This window comes from Amaranthus tricolor, chromosome 14 (assembly GCF_026212465.1).
Source record: "Amaranthus tricolor cultivar Red isolate AtriRed21 chromosome 14, ASM2621246v1, whole genome shotgun sequence".
Taxonomy (NCBI): Eukaryota; Viridiplantae; Streptophyta; class Magnoliopsida; order Caryophyllales; family Amaranthaceae; genus Amaranthus; species Amaranthus tricolor.
In genome coordinates, this window is record NC_080060.1 from 1,484,878 (window position 1) to 1,506,641 (window position 21,764).

Sequence of the window (21,764 nt, forward strand, 5' to 3'; positions counted from 1 at the left end):
ATATATATATATATATATATATACATAAAAAATGGATACTCATATAAAAAAATGTATGTGGTGATGGAAATTTATTTTTATTTTTTATTGATTAAAAGAAGAAATTTATAATGTTGGTAGAGAAATATACATGTATATATGTGATGTGTTTGTGTGTGTACATTTGTGTAAAAAGAATTATTTTTGAGAAAAAAATATATAATTAATTAAAATTTATTTTGTATGTGATCATGAAAATTATGTAAATTTTATTGTTTAGATTTAATAGGAAATAAAGCATTGAAATTTATATTTTTGTGATAAAAAAAAATGAAATCCCGTAGGTTTTGAAAATGGTGAAAAAAATGTGTTTTTGGAGCATTTTTGGCTTTGAAATTAAGTTAAAAATACTTATACTATGTTATAAATTATGAAAATTGGTACTCGGGGGTTTTGACGCCTTCCGGACGCAACGGTGAAGTCGGATTTTTAATTTGACAGTTTTAAGTTGAGTTTCTGGACAGATTGTATAGGCTGCCCTGTTTTGTGTATTTACCATGTTATAGTATGTGATGGATGTTCATGTTGTGTGTAGTATTCTAGGTATGGATGTGATTGTATATGTGTGTTATAGATGATTTCAGGAAAATGTGTATGTGTGCTTATTTCCCGAATACGATTGAACCTTGTAGGAAGTCGATTCGTGACCGGGAATTGATTAAGACGCTTGTGAGTTGGTTATCTTGCTTAAGGTATGTACACGCAGCGAAGTTCGCATTTAGACCGATGTATCATATAATAATGATATACAAAAGTAAAGCAGGGATATATAGTACGAATAATGTTATCTTTCAAATCAGTAATTTTATACATTGTTTTGATAAGCAGATGTAGTATGACCTCACTAACCTTAAAGTGGACGTAGTATGACGTCAATTGGTGGAAAAGAATTACTCGCGGTTTATGAGGGCATTATGAGCCACCGCGGGGGTATGCATACTTAACCATAGACACTGAAGTAAGGCGAGTGTCTATGGTAGAGACTTGCTTAGGGGTTAGCTCCCCCTAATGTATTGTCTGACTTATGGAGTTTGAAGTGTACCGGCAGTATGGCTGGATAGTACAGCAGTATGGCTGACTAACTTTTACATGAAAATAAATATTCTTAGTAAGCATGTTCGAAGCGTACGGTTCTGTGAATTGTCAGTTAATAAATTAAAACTTTCTCTTGTGTTATTATTTATTTGGTATGCGACGTTTGCTGACGTGTACTTTTGGTCTTAACGACCCTGCGATGATGTTGTTTCCTATCTGGGCAATGACTAGCAGTAAGTTAAGTTGCAGGTCTGGGGAGTGAGGATTGACTCTTGAAGAAATAAACTGTTATGATATAGAAGTCTTGATAAGAACTTCTAAATTAAGTTTAAAGAACATTTGGTTTTATGAGGCGATTTTCGTTCTCAAGTTGTAATAAGTTGATTTAACTTTCGTTCTTATCCGCTGCTAAGAATTTCTTATATCTAGTAGTTTATAATAACACTAATAGAACTCGGTCCGCAAGCTTTCCTTAACTTCAAAACCGTTTTAAACTGCCTTCTAACATCCCGGTTTGACTCGGATAATACTTATCTCGTTTTTTAAAAGGTCATTTTCTCTTTTCGTACGACCCGAGTTATTCCGAGATGTTACAACTGGTATCAGAGCGGGAGTTTTATTTAGTGTTATTTATCTGTACTTATAGACTAACGTAGAAAAAAAAAAAAAAAAAATTTACGAGAGTAAAAGGGGTAGACATTAAGGGGATATGATGTGTTGTGCTTGGTGTCTTTAAGCATGATGTCCTGGATAACTTTGATGTGTGCATGATCGGATTTATGTGTTTATATCTCGTTTTTTAAAAGGTCATTTTCTCTTTTCGTACGACCCGAGTTATTCCGAGATGTTACAACTTAATGACCGCAATGGAAAGGAAAGAATTTATAACTGTAAGAGATGCCAGAAAAATCATCCAGGGAGAGATTGTCGGGGAGCATTAGTGGACTGTTCATACTGTGGTAAATCGTGTCATAGAATGTATGAGTGTTATGCTCGATTGGGACAACAAGAACCTCAAGGGGGAATCCCAGAGGTATTCCACAACAACGCTTCGGTAATGGTCGGAGTGGCAATGACACGGGAAATGGAAATCAAAACGGTGTTTGTTTTGGTAGAAACCCTGGGGGTGTCTCAAACCTTAGGTTTTAAAGAAATCATTTCGGAATTCAGCAACCTCAAGGGAATGCTAGGAATGAGAACCTTCCTGGACAAGAGGTAGTCAAGAAGGCGCACCCCAGTCTTTCAAAATAATGGCAGACTATCAGCAGTTAACGCTAGGGAAGCAACACAAGTGTCCGATGTGGTCACAGGTACTTTTTGCATCAATTCAAAGTCTGATAAAGTTCTTTTTGATTCTGGTGCATCGTACTCGTTTATTTCTAAGTCTAGAATTAAAGACTTAGGATTGGAAAATCCCGAGAAAACATCTTTCTCAGTCGCTATTCCTTCCGGAGAGACCTTTCATTGTAGTATATTATTTCGTGGGGTGTCGGTCAATATAGGAAAGACAAAATCTCGAGTGATTTGTTTCTTTGGAAATGGAAGGTCTAGATGTAATCCTTGGGATGGATTGGTTGGGTAGATATAAGGCATTAATATATTGTGAGGGGCAATCTGTAACACTAAGCGGACCCCGAGGAGAGAAAGTTAAATATAGAAAGCTTCCCATGGACCCAAGGTAAAAATCATATCGTCATTGAAGGTCAAGAAGTTAATCAAGCAAGGGCAACCGTGGTTTCTGTGTAGTATAAGTAAGGTGAAGGAGCGGGAGGTGCGACTTGAGAACATTCCGGTGGTCTGTGATTTTAAGGATGTTTTTTCAGAAGAACTTCCTGGTATGCCGCCAAGAAGGGACGTGGACTTTTCGATTGACTTAATCCCTGGGACAGGGCCAATTTCAAAAGCTCTTTACCGAATGGCCCAAACGGAGATGGAAGAATTGAAAGTCCAATTGGAGGAGTTGTTGGAGAAGGGTTATATAAGACCCAGTGTGTCGCCTAAGGAGCCCCAGTGTTGTTTGTAAGGAAAAAGGACGGAACGATGCGTCTCTGCATTGATTACAGAGAACTTAATAAGGTCACTGTTAAGAATAAGTACCCATTACCACGGATCGATGATCTTTTTGATCAGTTACAAGGAGCAGGAGCCTTTTCCAAGATTGATCTGCGGTCAGGGTATCATCAGTTACGTATTAAGGAGGAGGATATTAGTAAATCAGCTTTTAGAACCAGATATGGACACTTCGAATTCACCGTGATGCCTTTTGGGTTGACCAACGCACCGGCGGCGTTTATGGGATTGATGAATCTAGTTTTCAACGCGTATCTCGATAAATGTGTGGTGGTGTTCATTGATGATATCTTGGTGTATTCTAAGAGCCCAGAAGAACATCGAGAACATTTAAGGATAGTCTTGCAGATTCTGCGAAAGAATCAGTTGTATGCTAAGTTTTCGAAGTGTGAATTTTGGTTAGAGCAAGTGGCTTTTCTAGGTCACATTGTTTCTAAGGAAGGAATTTCCGTTGATCCAGCAAAAGTAGCAGCTGTTCGGGACTGGTCTACACCCCGAAATGTTACGGATATTCGAAGTTTCTTGGGTTTGACAAGGTACTATCGTCATTTTGTGAAGGATTTTTTTTTTCGTGTCGCTCGTCTGCTAACATCCTTGATGAAGAAGGAGAAGAAGTTTGAATGGACCGAGGAGTGTGAGAAGGCATTTCAGTTGTTGAAGGAGAAATTAACTACAGCTCCAGTGTTGACCTTACCTGATCCATCTTTGGAATATTCCGTTTACAGTGATGTTTCCAAACATGGATTAGGTTGTGTTTTAATGCAAGATAGGAAAGTAGTGGCGTATGCTTCGCATCGCATCAGCTGAAGACTCATGAGGTGAATTATCTAACACATGACTTGGAATTAGTGGTTGTGGTTTTTGCATTAAAAATCTGACGTTATTATCTCTATGGTGTCAAATGCAAGATCTTCACGGACCATAAAAGTTTGCAATTTTTGTTCACTCAATCCGAGTTGAATTTGTGCCAACGACGTTGGTTACAACTTATCAGTGATTATGACTTGGAGATTGCTTATCATGATGGCCGTGCGAATATGGTCGCTGATGCTTTGAGCAGAAAATCGAGGCACTCAGTCTCAGCATTAATAACCTCTGAGGAATTGTGTAAGGAGTTTGAGAGAATGAGCTTAGAGATAATCCAAGAAGGGGAGTTGAAGCCAAGTTGAGTGCATTGTCCATTCAACTTACATTTTTCGAAGAGATTATGTCTAAGCAACTAGAAGACCCCAAGTTCATTAAACTTCGGGAGCAGATGAGTGAAGGGAGAGCTGAAGGTTTTACAATTCATGAGGACGATAGTCTTCGTTTTAAAGGACGGTGGTGTGTACCGGATGGGTGTGACTCTTTGAAGGAAAAATTATTGAACGAAGCCCATTATTCTAGATACTCGGTTCATCCTGGTGGAGATAAGATGTATCAAGATTTAAAATGCATGTTTTGGTGGTCAGGTATGAAAAAGAATATTGCAGATTTTGTTTCCAAGTGTTTAACGTGTCAAAAGGTTAAGAGTGAACATCGAAGACCAGCTGGGTTACTGCAACCTCTAGAAGTCCCGGTATGGAAGTGGGATGACATATCTATGGATTTCGTGTTAGGTTTGCCACGAAATAAGGCTGGTAATGATACTCTTTGGGTTATTGTGGATAGGCTTACTAAGTCGGCAAGGTTTATTCCAATGAATTGTAAGTGGGATATGGAACAACTTGCTTGTGCTTATATTAAGTACGTGATTCGCTATCATGGAATACCTCGTACTATTGTCTCCGATCGTGATACTCGATACTTGTCACATTTTTGGAAATCATTACAGCAGGCTTTGGGAACCACTCTTATTCAGAGTACGTCCTTCCACCCAATGACCGATGGTCAGACGGAACGCGTCAATCAAATACTGGAGGACATGTTGAGAGCGATAGCCATGGAATGGCAAGGTTCATGGGATGAACATTTGGATCTGGTAGAGTTGCAAGGGGCAGGAGTCTTTTCCAAGATTGATCTGCGGTCCGGATATCATCAGTTACGTATCAAGGAGGAGGATATTAGTAAATCAGCTTTTAGAACCAGATACGGACACTTCGAATTTACCGTGATGCCTTTTGGGTTGACCAACGCACCTGCAACATTTATGGGGTTGATGAATCGGGTTTTTAACGCGTACCTCGATAAGTGTGTGGTGGTGTTCATTGATGATATTTTGGTATATTCCAAGAGCCAAGAAGAACATCAAGAGCATTTAAGGATAGTTTTGCAGATTCTACGAGAGAATCAGTTGTATGCTAAGTTTTCGAAGTGTGAATTTTGGTTAGAGCAAGTGGCTTTTCTGGGTCACATTGTTTCTAAGGAAGGAATTTCCGTTGATCCAACAAAAGTAGCAGCTGTTCGAGATTGGTCTACACCTCGGAATGTTACAGATATCCGGAGTTTCTTGGGATTAGCAGGATACTATCGTCGTTTTGTGAAGGACTTTTCTCGCATCGCTCGTCCACTGACAGCCTTGATGAAGAAGGAAAAGAAGTTCGAATGGACTGAGGAGTGTGAGAAGGCATTTCAGTTATTGAAGGAGAAGTTAACTACCGCCCCTGTGTTGACCTTACCTGATCCATCCTTGGAATACTCTGTCTACAGTGACGCTTCCAAACATGGATTAGGTTGTGTTTTAATGCAAGATAGAAAGGTGGTGGCGTATGCTTCACGTCAACTAAGGACTCAAGAGGTGAATTATCCAACACATGACTTGGAGTTAGCTGCTGTGGTTTTCGCATTGAAAATCTGGCGACATTACCTTTATGGTGTCAAATGCAAGGTCTTTACGGATCATAAAAGTTTGCAATTTTTGTTCACTCAATCCGAGTTGAATTTGCGCCAACGACGTTGGTTAGAACTTATCAGTGATTATGATTTAGAGATTTCATATCACGAAGGCCGTGCGAATGTAGTCGCTGATGCTTTGAGTAGGAAATCGAGGCATTCGTCTCAGCGTTAATAACCTCTGAGGAGTTGTGTAAGGAGTTTGGGAGAATGAACTTGGAGATAATCCAAGAAGGGGAATTGGAAGCCAGGTTGAGTGCCTTGTCTATTCAACCTACCTTTTTCGAAGAAATTATGGCTAAGCAACTGGAAGACCCAAAGTTCATAAAACTTCGGGAGCAGATCAGTGAAGGGAAAGCTGAAGGTTTTACAATTCATGAGGACGGTAGGCTTCGTTTTAAAGGACGGTGGTGTGTGCCGGATGGGTGTGACTCCTTGAAGGAAAAATTATTGAACGAAGCTCATTATTCTAGATACTCGGTTCATCCTGGTGGGGATAAGATGTATCAAGATTTAAAATGCATGTTTTGGTGGTCTGGTATGAAAAAGAATATTGCTGATTTTGTTTCCAAGTGTTTAACGTGTCAAAAGGTTAAGAGTGAACATCGAAGACCAGCTGGGTTACTACAACCTCTGGAAGTCCCGGTCTGGAAGTGGGATGACATATCTATGGATTTCGTGTTAGGGTTGCCACGAACTAAGGCTGGTAATGATACTCTTTGGGTGATTGTGGATAGGCTTACTAAGTCTGCAAGGTTTATTCCGATGAACTGTAAGTGGGATATGGAACAACTTGCTCGTGCCTATATTAGATACGTTGTTCGATATCACGGAATACCTCGTACTATTGTCTCCGATCGTGATACTCGATACTTGTCACATTTTTGGAAGTCATTACAACAGGCTTTGGGAACCACTCTTCTTCATAGTATGTCTTTTCATCCTATGACGGATGGTCAGACTGAACGTGTCAATCAGATACTAGAAGACATGTTGAGAGCAATAGCCATGGAATGGCAAGGTTCATGGGATGAACATTTGGATTTAGTGGAATTCTCTTATAATAACAGTTATCAGGCAACAATTCAAATGGCTCCGTTTGAAGCACTTTATGGTCGTAAGTGCCGTAGTCCTGTATGTTGGGATGATTTTACTGAATCTGTCACCTTAGGACCTGATATGCTTGTGCAAATGACTGAGAAAGTAAAGTTAATTCGCGATAAAATGAAGGCAGCCCAGGATAGACAAAAATCGTACGCCGATCTCCGACGTCGGCCTGATGAGTACGAAGTGGGCGACAAAGTCCTACTCCGTGTGTCTCCGATGAGAGGTGTGGTTCGTTTTGGTGCTCGTGGGAAGTTAAGCCCGCGTTTCATTGGCCCCTATGATATTGTGGAGCGGATTGGGAAGTTAGCTTACCGGTTAGCGTTACCTAATGCGCTGGGTAAAGTTCATGACGTTTTTCATATCTCCCAGGTAAAACGTTATGTTGCGGCTTCTTCGCATGTCTTAGACCCGGAACCGTTAGAACTTGATGAAAGCCTCACCTATGAAGAGCAACCTGTTCAGATTTTAGATAGAAAGGTTCGCAGTACTCGGCGAAAAGATGTTGCAATGGTTAAGGTTCTATGGTCAAATCATCGGTCACAAGAGGCAACTTGGGAAACAGAAGCTTCGATGCGAGAGAAGTATCCGCATCTTTTTCCTCAGGTTAGTAAGTTACGGGGACGTAACTTTTTAAGGGGGTAGGAAGCGGTAGAATTTTGCGCGCTTTGAGGTTTATTTTGATCTATTTCTTTTGTTGTGTGCTTGTTTTGTCGTTTTTATGTGTGTGATTGTTGTGTGTTTTGTGTTTGATTGTTGTGTGTTTGTGTTTGTACGTTGAGGTTTTGGGGTCAAAACCTTTTTAAGGGGGGTAGTCTGTAACACCCCGATATTTTCCCAATATATTAAATGATTTGCTAGTAATATTATTATTTTTATTATTATTATTCTTTTTAGAAAAATATATTTCTTTTTATTATTTATTTTGTTAGTAGATTAAATCATGAGACTTCAACTTTTAAGGCAATTAAAACCATTTTAAGTCCAAACCTTTTTCCTAATCTATCTTTAATTTCAAAAAAATAAAAAATAAAAGTGGGAATGTGTATGGGTTTGGCCGCCCACATGAAGGATTTGGGGAAGATTGTAACTTCCATTTTGGCAATTGAATGGTTAAGGAAATTATCACAATTAAATCCCATAATTCCTTAATTAATTCCTTACCTTACATCCTTTCATTTCAAAATCATTTGCAAGTAAAGAAAACACTCCCAAATGCTCTAATCCTCACGCCTAATCACCCCTTTGGTTCATCAATTTTGTTGTTTTGTCCTTGTGCAATTGTGAGTAATTCTTAACCTAGTTTTATTTTTAAGTTTTAATTTAAATTTCTATGATTTTTATGTGTGTTATTTTATAGTTTATGATTTGTTCATGATTTAAAATTCATGTGTGGAAGTATGATGTTTTTCTATCTAAATTAATGTATGGTTTTTAGGGTTTTAGATATGTTTACATGTGTGTGAAGAATTGTTTGATGAATGATTGAAAAAAAAAAAAATATATATATATATATATATATATATATATATATATATATATATATATATATATATATATATATATATATATATATATATATACATAAAAAATGGATACTCATATAAAAAAATGTATGTGGTGATGGAAATTTATTTTTATTTTTTATTGATTAAAAGAAGAAATTTATAATGTTGGTAGAGAAATATACATGTATATATGTGATGTGTTTGTGTGTGTACATTTGTGTAAAAAGAATTATTTTTGAGAAAAAAATATATAATTAATTAAAATTTATTTTGTATGTGATCATGAAAATTATGTAAATTTTATTGTTTAGATTTAATAGGAAATAAAGCATTGAAATTTATATTTTTGTGATAAAAAAAATGAAATCCCGTAGGTTTTGAAAATGGTGAAAAAAATGTGTTTTTGGAGCATTTTTGGCTTTGAAATTAAGTTAAAAATACTTATACTATGTTATAAATTATGAAAATTGGTACCCGGGGGTTTTGACGCCTTCCGGACGCAACGGTGAAGTCGGATTTTTAATTTGACAGTTTTAAGTTGAGTTTCTGGACAGATTGTATAGGCTGCCCTGTTTTGTGTATTTACCATGTTATAGTATGTGATGGATGTTCATGTTGTGTGTAGTATTCTAGGTATGGATGTGATTGTATATGTGTGTTATAGATGATTTCAGGAAAATGTGTATGTGTGCTTATTTCCCGAATACGATTGAACCTTGTAGGAAGTCGATTCGTGACCGGGAATTGATTAAGACGCTTGTGAGTTGGTTATCTTGCTTAAGGTATGTACACGCAGCGAAGTTCGCATTTAGACCGATGTATCATATAATAATGATATACAAAAGTAAAGCAGGGATATATAGTACGAATAATGTTATCTTTCAAATCAGTAATTTTATACATTGTTTTGATAAGCAGATGTAGTATGACCTCACTAACCTTAAAGTGGACGTAGTATGACGTCAATTGGTGGAAAAGAATTACTCGCGGTTTATGAGGGCATTATGAGCCACCGCGGGGGTATGCATACTTGACCATAGACACCGAAGTAAGGCGAGTGTCTATGGTAGAGACTTGCTTAGGGGTTAGCTCCCCCTAATGTATTGTCTGACTTATGGAGTTTGAAGTGTACCGGCAGTATGGCTGGATAGTACAGCAGTATGGCTGACTAACTTTTACATGAAAATAAATATTCTTAGTAAGCATGTTCGAAGCGTACGGTTCTGTGAATTGTCAACTAATAAATTAAAACTTTCTCTTGTGTTATTATTTATTTGGTATGCGACGTTTGCTGACGTGTACTTTTGGTCTTAACGACCCTGCGATGATGTTGTTTCCTATTTGGGCAATGACTAGCAGTAAGTTAAGTTGCAGGTCTGGGGAGTGAGGATTGACTCTTGAAGAAATAAACTGTTAGGATATAGAAGTCTTGATAAGAACTTCTAAATTAAGTTTAAAGAACATTTGGTTTTATGAGGCGATTTTCGTTCTCAAGTTGTAATAAGTTGATTTAACTTTCGTTCTTATCCGCTGCTAAGAATTTCTTATATCTAGTAGTTTATAATAACACTAATAGAACTCGGTCCGCAAGCTTTCCTTAACTTCAAAACCGTTTTAAACTGCCTTCTAACATCCCGATTTGACTCGGATAATACTTATCTCGTTTTTTAAAAGGTCATTTTCTCTTTTCGTACGACCCGAGTTATTCCGAGATGTTACACATAAGCAGTCTTACATGCACTTATTAAGTTCAAGCAAGCTCATTCATTGCTCAAAACAGCTCTCAACGACTTTCCACATCGAAACTCTTTTTCAAATCAAAAAAATCATTGGACTTGAACATCGATAGACTTTTTCATGAAAACCTTCTACCACTTAATTTTTATCTATCATTTTAAATACTGAGACTTAAAAATACTCATGAACATTCAATTCAGCTTCAAAGACATTTAATTTACACTTTAAACTAACATCCTAAACGAGTGTAATAAACTAACATTCTGTAATCAATAACATGTTATATACTTTAGCACGATCCTTTACACGAGAGCCCTTTGACTAGAAGTGTGGATGCAACATATATCCTTCTCATAATCGGTGCCGAATATCCACTTTAAAGGAGGGGTAGTTGAGATTCAAAACTCTTATCCTTTATCACGTTGACTTCTAATATCATATTAAATTATCAAGTCAAACAAAAACTTAAACTGATTGTTGAGGCCTAGAATATGTTATGCATCGTAGAAATATGGTTATGATGAAGATTAAGAATGAAAGCACAAATGTCCATCATAATTGTAGGATATAGTCTGGCCTAAACAGATAGGCAAAGAAATATATAAATGCCAACCTTCCCCATCAACATCCACATGATCTTGCTCCCTTACTCACCCAATTCAAGGAACATACACATCATTTCAGTCCCTTCAGGCTACATTTATTTATTGAATCAGACAACTAATTTATTAAACACCTTATAATAAGGGATTGTTTGGTTCACAGAATCCAATGAAAGGCCAATATTTTACAAAATTAAATAATCATACATAAATAAAATATTACTCCTTATTCTATTTATTTGTAAATTTTCCTATTAAAAAAATTTCATTTCAGAAAGACAGAATTTTAAATATGATATATTTCATAGATATATCAACTAAAATATATTCATATGAGATATTTTTAAATTCATCTTGAGATATAGAATTTAAATATATATTTTTAGATTTTCAAGAATTGTTGTTGAGGTTTGTACATGCTCTTTGAACATAATTGAGTTAGTCCAGTAGTTAAAGATTTTCTTTTATCCTTGTGATTAGGGTTTAATTCTCACCACTGATAGAAATCATATATATTCCATTCTACCTCTAGAAATTTTATTGTCAGAGTATATAGCATATCCTGAAGTCTTAACTATCAGCTTAAGTTGATGATTGATACTCCAAGATATGTGATATATACTCTAACACGCCCCCTCATACGAGAAAAATATAGATGTATTACATGTCTTCCTCGTATCCGACGTTGAATATTTTACTTTTAAATATAGAGTGGTTGAAAAGCAGCATGAATTAAACTATATTATTAAGTTTCTCTAAAAGGCAAACCATTATCAATTAATACACAAGGCAAACATAACATAAACATAGTGGGGCCAGCCAAACATAGTCTTAACTTAGTTACTGTTTCTCTATGTCTAATTATAAATTTCAGAACCATACAACTCACAGACTTTAATAGTAATAACATGATAAATCTATATCAAATCATAGTACAAGAAATGCAAAAAGATTAAAAAGGAAGAGATAATTAAACACAGGGAAATTACAAATTCACCCTGCTCAATTCATCTGTTAGGCACTCTCTTTTTTTGGGTCTTTGAACTTGTTTTAATTTTGATGGTGTCCTTAAGATCAAAGGAGCAGGCTGCTGTACCATTTTTCTAGCTTAGCTCCTGTTCTTGCACTTTTCCATGGCTCTTGGAGCTGAAATTAAAAGTGATTATTAATAACTAATGAAAAAATGTGTAGAAAATTAGCTTTCATGTTTTTTTTCCTAAACTTAAAAAAAATATGACGTTTTTTTTTCAACAAAATTTGACTGGTTTTTTACATAAAATTTGGTTTTTTATAAGAATAAAAATTAATTATTGGTTATTGGCTATTTAAAAAAATAGTCAAAAATCCAAAAATTATATAAAAGATCCTGATTTTGACTTAAAAGTCAACTAAACACTTTTTTAACTATATGACCGATAAAATGCAAAAGTCAAGAGTCAAATCCAATCAAAAAGCTAGGGCTCGTTCTAATAAATATGATTATTTTAAAAATTGACGGACTAACCATAACCAAAAGACTATTTGGCAAACGCAATCAATTTATAGATATAAATATATAATGAGGTGTTGATCAACAATAAAATTAAGATCATCCATCTCAATAAGATGTAGTGGAGTATTACTTTTTCCTTCAATTTTTAGAGAAATTTATAATTTTATTGAGACAGATAAAAATCTATTAAATTTTTTGAATTCTACCCTTCTATGTTATCAAGCCCAATGATTGGGAATCTACTTGTTGTTTTGCAATCAAAATTTATCATAATGTTACAAAAATATGGATTCATCCTATAGCTTTGTAATTAAGTTAATTAACATCATTTTTTAATTTATGATCTAATTAGACTAATAATATTCACCACACATTTTTGAAGAATTTGTAAAAAATGCAATCATTTTAACTTTATCGATCTTTGAACCTTTCGAAACTTAATTTATTGGATATGAGTATGTTTGTAATCACAATGTCTACAATATGAAAGGTTTTTTTTTTCATGTATTTGATGTTTTTTATATTTTTTTGATAACAAATATATGTTTTTTAATAGTTTTTGCACGAAAAAGCTATAACAAAGTTAGTATTTTTAATTGAGCAACTAATTGTTGGTTATCGAGAATGAATAGGATTTATTTAAAAAATTAAAGAATAAAAATGGAAAAAATGAGGAAGGGGATAAATTACTAACCAAGTCCAGCAGCCTCCTTTCCTTTCATTATACGAAGTCGTTTGCATGACTCCACAAACATCCTGAAAAAAAAAAATTAAATAATTAAATATTCTATTTTAATTGAGTAATGTAATAAGAATATATATTTCTTGCCACTAATTATTATTTGATTTTGTTTTATATATATTACAGCTAATAAATAAGAAAAAATATAGTTAAGTAATGAGATGTTGCGTTTATCTGATTGTATATTTTGATCATAATATCAACTTTTAATTTTTAGCTATAAGTTAAACACAAATTTTTGTGTGAATAGTCTCACCGTGAGACGTTTTTTATACATGGGCCGAAACTAAATAACCCAATTATTATAACTATTAGCATTTAAGGTTTGTCCCACTGAGGGAGAATTTCTGATAATATTAGCTCTAATTTAAAGTAACGCAAAAGCGAAGTATATGTTAAAGAACTTACTCCCATGGGACATCACCAACAAGCATCCAATCTCCATCCTTGTCTTCGTATGTAGGAACATAGTCAGAATCATTAAGGATATCCATTAGCTTGCTCTCATTCATGAAATCAATCATTCCTTGAGCTCCATATTTACCTAAATTCATACCACTTTAACCATTTAAATTCGCAAATTAGATGTAAATTATATGTCAAATTGAACTAGACTTATAATTAATATTACCATATAATTAGGAAAACAACCTACACATACTTTATAAGTCAAAACGATGATAAAAATTTGTCATGAGAGTTGACTGTATATACGTCTGATGGATTTTATTCTAAAACCAACTGATAATAGGAGGAGTAGTCCATTAAATTATAAATTAGTCAACTTCTCTCTAATTATTCAATGTAGATACACATATAAACTATAATTTTTCTAACAGAATATATCATTTCAAAATGATATGAAAATTTTTAACTATAATTAAAACGAAGACTAAATATAGAATACATTCAATAAAGTGGTGTTATTTGAAGGGTAAAAATTGTAATTTAAAAAATTACCAAGGGTAAAAGAGCTGAACATCTTGCCCAAAGCATCAGAAAGGTCTTGGTAACTCTTGTACATTTTCAAGTCCACCTTACGTAGGTAAGGTGCACCATCCATGCTCACCTTCACCAGGCCGCCACTCATTGGCTTCTCGGTCTCGGAATCGAGGCCACCGGTGGTCTTTTGAACTGCCAGCATGTTCTTTCTGTATGATCGCACTGGTGGCCAACCCACAACTTGTGCCCTATATATACATTTCATTTGTGTTACAACACAATTTTAAACTTAATTGATAGATGATAAAGCTACTAGTCCATGATAAGTCGAGAGAAACCCATAACTTTGTCTGAAAAAGATGTTATTTGTTATATAATTAAGATTAGACCTGATTCTCTATGATAAAAGTAAAACTATCACTAGTATTTTATTAATTTCATGCTAGAATAATATAATAATGGCAAAAGCTAAAAAAATGTTCCTTTACATTTGTTAATAAAGATAATAATATATTTAATTAATAATTATAAAACAAATAAATACATATAACAATAATATAATATTTTGATGCGTAATCTGATGATAATTTTAATTTTAAATATTTTTTGATTAAATAATATATTTAATGCATACATAAATCTAAATTTAAATTTTATTTTGTAATTTAAATCTTTATATTATCAAATAACGTTCCAGAAACATTCTTTAGCTATATCTTATCATGTGAAACTATTTAATTTCGAGTTTTAAAGTTAATGTAATGAAATTATTAGGTCTTTTAGAGACAAAAATTTTACTAGATAAGAAAAAAATTTCCTTTAACTAAAGTAGTTTTATTAGGCCTTTTTTTTATGGAATTATGATAATGACAATAAGTTTTTTGCATTTGATGTTGATTATGTCTTTTTTAATGGAATCATGAAATGAAATTTCTTTTCTTTTATTTTCTCCTCAAATTTTGATGCATATACATTAAAACAATTGTATGGGGACATATACCATGACACCATCTACTTTTATCATTAACACAAGATGCTACTAAGGAATACTATTATTTATTTGTGTGGAATTATTAATGTAATTTGATGAAACAAAGTTTATTTTGAAAAAGGATGAGAAAATTATATTATTTTATGGACCTCCAATTTGTGCCACTATAATTGCAATTATTCTCTAAATATAATTTTTTAGTCATTAACTTATTTCATTGTTTAACTATGATTTAATATACTCCATCCAATTCTTTGAAATTCTCCCATTTTTTTATTTGATCAGTTTACTTCAATTGTCCCATTTCTATTTTAGAACATAATTTTTGAACCAAATTGTCCTTATATTATTCTTGTAATTACCAAAACACCCTTATTTTTTTACTGAATTACACTATTTAACCCCCCAATACTCACTACATCACATAAATATACTATTTAAAAAATTCCTTCCACTTTCTTAACATTCGTGTCCAACCCAAATGAGAGAATTTCAAAGAATTAGAGGAAGTATTCATTCGCTATGAGGAGAATATAATCATATATCCACATAAATCCAAGATGCATGTAAACATGCTAGACATATTCCAACTCATATACTTCTCTCAATAATAATATATTTTTACTGTCATGCATCATTTTCTATTATATAAACCTCCAAATCATTCAATTGTAAGATTTTGATGTTTATAATACGTCATAAATATCAGATCCTACAGTTAAAAGATTTTGAGGTTTATAAGAATAACTATTAAAAAATTAATGTAAATACATAATTCGATTTTGAAGAAACATCTAATTCGAAATCGACCCGATGATATAGTGATAATATATGTTATTCTCAAATAGTATTATTATTAATTTAGCTAGTTTTCATACCAAATTATTTTAAAATTAATAAAATAGTAAAAAAAATTAGAAAAAAAAACTCAAAATTAAAAATGCAATAATTCACTTACTTGGCAGGAGGCTTAACAGAATCAACATTAACATTAGAAGAAATTTCTTTAGCAGAAACAGAAACAGCAGCTTTATTATTATCATTGTTGATCAGATCCAAAGGAGATGAAGTAGCAGTCTGTTCTTTTGCAGCATCAGAACCATTATTACTATTTATAGTAGTACTATTTTTGGTATTATTGTTCAAATTCAACTTCAAATCAACAGTTTCAGAAAATCCCCTTTTATTTCCAGTGATCTTGTCAGTACCTCCTCTAGTAAGCCCGAGTCCAAGCCCGAGCCCGAGCCCGAGCCCGAGATTCAGCTCTGTATTATCCTCCATCTTCAAGCTTACAACTTCCATTGAATTATTCTCTCAATTCTTTTGTTGGGTTATTTTTGGTGATTATTTTTCTTCTTGTTTTATGATTTCTCTCTCTATATATATGATGATTGTTGTGTGTAATAATACTCTCTCTCTCATCTATAGTTGGGTTGTATTTGCTCCTTCTTGGTTGGTTCTTTTTAATAGAGAAAATAAATGAAAATATATAAAGTATAATAATAGTTTAATATGATAATAGATATAGAGAAGCTAGTTGGTTTTACGAGTTAAAAATATTAATTAGTTGATTTGTTAGCTAGTTATTAAGTTGGTTGTTTAAATAACTTGTTATGTTAATATATATTTAGTGCGCGGAATTTTAATTAGTAGATAGTTGTTAGCTATTTATTAAAAAAAAGTAGGTTAAAAAGTCTGAAAATCAATATATATATATATATATATATATATATATATATATATATATATATATATATATATATATATATTATAGCTTAAAAGTTAGTTTTTCAATTGATTTATAAGTCACTATAATAAATTTAACTTTATACGACATTGGATTTAGTGACATTAAAAAAATGTCACTGAATTATATTTTTAGTGTAATAATTATTGGTTTTTATTTTAAGTTCCACTATAAATTGATTTAGTAACACTTTTATTTGGTCTTTAGTGGCATATTACTATAGTATATAGTAACATTTATGAGAAATGTCATTAGATCTTATGTAGCAAAAAGTTTTAGTTTAATTTTTTATTATGCTACTAAAAGGTGTAATAAATATTACTAAATCCTCATAATATTAAAAATTTAAAGTAGCAAAATTTAAATTAAATATCTCTAAACATATTCTTCTAAAAGTAAATTATATTATAGTGAGCAAACATATTAATTTATTATTTTACCCACTAGAAAATAAAAAATAAAAAATCACTCAAAACGTTATTTGGAACCGACCTTAACTCTTTAAGTGTATACTATTAAGTTCATTATAATTATTTTATTAATGAATGGTTATCATATTGAAAATATACTCAATTATTATATTTTATCGTATTGGATTGTTAGTTGTTACTGTTAAGTGTTACACATAATATAATTTATTATAGATTGTATTCCTAACAGGAAGTTGGGGAAATAATAAAAGAGGGCCATGTGGGCAATAAATATGCTGATTGGTGCTTTGTCTGCTGCTAATTTTTTTTTTTTTTTGAATTTTGAACATAAATATAAAATAATTTTTCTGTAGTTCGTCTTAGTCAAAGATTACCATAAAGTCTTGAGAAAGAGAGATAAAGGAATTGTAAAAATATCACTTTGTTTGTACTTAATTAATGTGAATTGATTTTCCACTTTAGTTTATTAGAAGACGATTCTTCATAATATAATTCAAGGACTTATTTTTTTCTAAATGTACTTAACACAATTTAGTGATTTTAATTAATTTATTTATTTTGAATTAAATTTATTAGAAGATTATCCACTTTCTTTAATATCTTAGTACTTTATGTACAATGATCCATCATAAATCACTTGGTCATGGTCATATCAACAACTAAGCATCCCGCACAATGTCGTACCCATTTGAGAAAGAGAACATGAGAAATGCGCGCAGTCAAATACATAAGACCCCCAGGTAGAAAGACGAGTCCTGCAACATAAGATGAAAGCATCAAGTTAAAAAGGCAAAATTACAAATATAAAACAAGCTAGACTAGGATATATAGGATTGTAGGAGAAAGAAAGAAAGAAAACAAATGAGCAAAACTACATAGGGCCAAAGAGGTTGGTGAAAGAGGACTATCAAAAGCCTGACACATGAATATAACCCAAGTCGAGTTTTTATTTGCTCCGCTCATGTTCTCTTATATTTATCCCGACTTCTCTTACCCTCTACTATAAGGTTTTCCACCATTCTCATGGGTGCATCAGCCGTCTTTCACATGTCCGAACCATCATAAATCACTTACATGCAAAAAAGTTCGTTCAAAATGAAAGTGGAGTACGTATCACTTTTTTTGTTAGCGCTTAAATTTGATCCCTACCACCTCTTTTCTTCCCGTTATCTTTTATTTATTCTTTCTCTCAGCATGATATCTGTTAAAATATATATAACATATTCTGGAATCTCAATAAAATATAAAATTAATTTAAAAAAAAGTAAAGAAATAAAAAAAATGTGGGAAATTATAGAAATAATAAAATAGTGGACACGACACCCAAATGGGTTTGCATGCCATTTTAGGAGCTTAGTACTATTTTGAAGCCTGCATGCAAAGTTGGATTTTGGGATATGAATTCCTTTCTTAATCCTATCGACCATTCACGGGATCCACATTTTTTCTCTCTTGGGATCAACATTTTTCATTCTTTACGTAACTACTACATTATTTATACGTATTTTCATGGGATTTCAGATTTGACTACTCTAAGAAAAGTATTCTCGTATTTCAGTTTCATTTTGTTGGTTAAATACCTAAATTTAAAATATTTTGTATTAGAAAAGAGAAATTTAAAATAAGTTTTTGTTAATATACAAAAAGTTAAAATTAATATATTCATATGTAACTTGTTTGATTCGTCTGGATATAGATAAAATTTATATATTTTTTCTATAAATTATATTTACAACACTTAAATTATATTTGAAAATCAACTCGAAGCAAATTTAGCTAATAAAAGAAAGGGAAATTATCAATGGTGCCCTTGTACTATTGAAAAATTACAATGGTACCCAACTGCATTTCAGTGGTAGCCCCCAATTATATGGTAATTACAACCGTGACATTAATGATGAATATTCCGTTAACTGTCCTTTAACTTTTGAATGTAACCTAACCATGGTTAGTTTGTAATTGTTTAAATATGCAGCATCAATTCAAACACACGATCTTCTTCTTCTCTTTTCCATCTCCTCTTCCTTCTCTACTTCCATGGCTGCTTCCTCAAGGATCTCATCAGTCTGCGGTAAGGTGTATTCGGGTAATACCAAAAGACGACATGGAAGCCCTAACGTTAATTCCATTGAAGTTGGTGATAGCTGGGTAAGGTTGAAGAAGTGTAACTGTGACCCAACAAAATTCTATGATATTAGGGTTTCAGGTTCAATAAACAATCTGGGAAGAATATACTACAAATGTATGTCGTGCCAAGCATTTGAATGGGGTTTTGATGCTGATTTGAAGGAAAACATTGATGAACCTACACCTGCAGAGGGAGAAGGTGCTGCTCCTCTAATGTCGAATGGCGAACAATTTAATGAACTTAAAGCAACTGTTGAAGGGCTGTCCAAGAAGGTTGATAGCTTACTTAAGGTTCTGGTTTTCATGAAATTTGTTGTAATGTTCTACCTATTATTGGTTTTTCTTGCGACTATAAAGTAAGATTGTAAGCGTTGTAATGGTTTCCTTATATGTAAGTTTAGGTATTGTGTTGGTTCTTACCTTGTAAAGGTAAGGTTGTATTTATCAAATCAAAAAATTTGGAATTAGATCAATTTGCAATTCGAAGTTGCTGCTGTTCATCCATAATTTGCATACATAATTTGCATCCATAATCGACATTAATTTTACATCAGAGGTTTAATTTTACATAATTTTACATCTACTGTTCATCCATTAGTTATACAAAAAGAGGATCAACTGTTCATCCATTACATATACAAAATAGGATTAATGTATTGTTCATCCATATCAAGTCACAAGTTAAGTAATTACACTCACACAACACAGATAGTATTCATTTTGCTTTGCTCTTTCCCTTGCACTTCAAAGTTGAAGAAGATGCTGCTGCCTTCTGTTTTTTTGTTGGCCCTCCCTTGCAGCTGGACTTGTTGTGACCAAAATCCCCACACTTCCCACATTTAATTGTCTTGCTCCTCTTTGCCTTCCTCTCTTCATCATCACCTCTCTTTCGGTTCCTACAAGGCCTACCAACACCTCTTTTCAGCACAGGAGGTAGTATAGCAGGGTGTTCAGTTGGTGGCCACTTACCCTGGTCAGGGATAGGTTTAATGCTCTGATGATAGGTCAACTTATATTTCTCTACTGAATACCAATCATCAACCAAGGATTGTGGATCAAGACCTTCATGAAGTATCGCTCTCATTGCATGCCTACATGGTATCCCAATGAGTTGCCAGACATTGCAATGGCATGTGCGTTGGTTTAAACTGACAGCCATAGTTGATTTACCCTCCACCACCTCATACTCCCCTGGACTAGACATGAAAGCCCTGCATGACCTACTCTCATTGCATAATACTTGAACTCTCTTCGCAATATTTGGACACAGCCTCTCCCATTCTTCACACTTTTTCCTCCTTGTTGCTAACCTAACCATTGTTACACTCCTAATTCCCTCTAACAAACTTAACACTGGCTTACACCTATCAGTTCCTAGGGTGGCATTGAAGCTTTCCACAAAATTTGTGGTGTTAACATCACACTTCAATTCAGGGTCAAACCTATGTTTTGTCCATCTCTCCTGTGGACCCAAATTAGCAAGCCATATCCTTGCAGCAGGGTTGTTTTTTTCAATCTCATTCATGGCCTTTGCAAATGTGTACGGTGAGAAGGCCCCACATGCTAGCCAATACAATTGCCATAACTTAGGCCCATGAAAGGACTTCTTCCAGTTGGCACTAAGGTGTCTGCAACAATACCTTCTTTGCACCTTAGGCCACAAATCAGTGAGAGCCTTGTCAATTCCCTGCATATGAAAACAACATATTAGGTTTAATAGATTATGCATAATCAATGAAGTACCAAGTAATAAGTGTTGTTACCTTCTGTCTGTCAGATATTATGCACCAATTGTCTCCTCTTTTACTTGGTTCTAATACATGCTTAAGATGCCAAATGAAAAACTTCCAACTCTCTTCATCCTCACATGAGACAATACCCCATGCCACTGGAAACATTTCATTGTTCCCATCAAGGGCAATTGCAGATTACAAAACCCCACCATAATTACCCTTTAAATGAGCCCCATCCACTCCAATAACACTTCTACAGCCAGAAAAAAAAGGCCCTCCAGAGATGCCTTGAATGATACAAAAATGCTCATAAACACTAGTGGTCTATCAGGATGTGTAGGGGGATACCAAGCACAATTTGCATATGAACCCTCGTTTGTTGATTTGATAACATCACAGTAAGATGGCAATGCACTGTATGATGTATCATGCCCACCATGAATGATACTCAAGGCCATATTCCTAACCCTATACAAGCTTGGTTGTGGCATCTCAACACCATATCTGGACCACAAGAGCTCATTTAAAGCCTTACCTGGGATATCATTATTAGCCCTTATGTCCTCAAGTAAGGCATGGCATGCCCACTTCACTGTCACCATAGGGTTTTTGGTTTCTAACCCCAAGCATGTGTGTTCAGCATTTTGAATGCT

At 33.7% G+C, this 21,764-nt stretch overlaps 2 protein-coding genes across 2 annotated transcripts; both read right to left on the reverse strand.

The window, feature by feature from the left end:
* Window positions 1–11,732: 11,732 nt before the first annotated feature.
* LOC130800266 (auxin-responsive protein IAA14-like) lies at window positions 11,733–16,555 on the reverse strand. Its single transcript, XM_057663723.1, has 5 exons — window positions 16,032–16,555; window positions 14,101–14,330; window positions 13,549–13,684; window positions 13,093–13,154; window positions 11,733–12,052 (listed from the first exon to the last, which is right to left on the reverse strand). Exons 1-5 carry the CDS (start codon window positions 16,373–16,375, stop codon window positions 12,015–12,017), a joined length of 810 nt encoding a protein of 269 aa, XP_057519706.1. The 5' UTR covers window positions 16,376–16,555; the 3' UTR covers window positions 11,733–12,014.
* Window positions 16,556–20,093: 3,538 nt separating this feature from the next.
* LOC130800124 (uncharacterized) lies at window positions 20,094–21,276 on the reverse strand. Its single transcript, XM_057663479.1, has 2 exons — window positions 21,142–21,276; window positions 20,094–21,065 (listed from the first exon to the last, which is right to left on the reverse strand). The coding sequence occupies exons 1-2, from the start codon at window positions 21,274–21,276 to the stop codon at window positions 20,094–20,096; spliced, it is 1,107 nt and encodes a 368-aa protein (XP_057519462.1).
* Window positions 21,277–21,764: the final 488 nt, after the last annotated feature.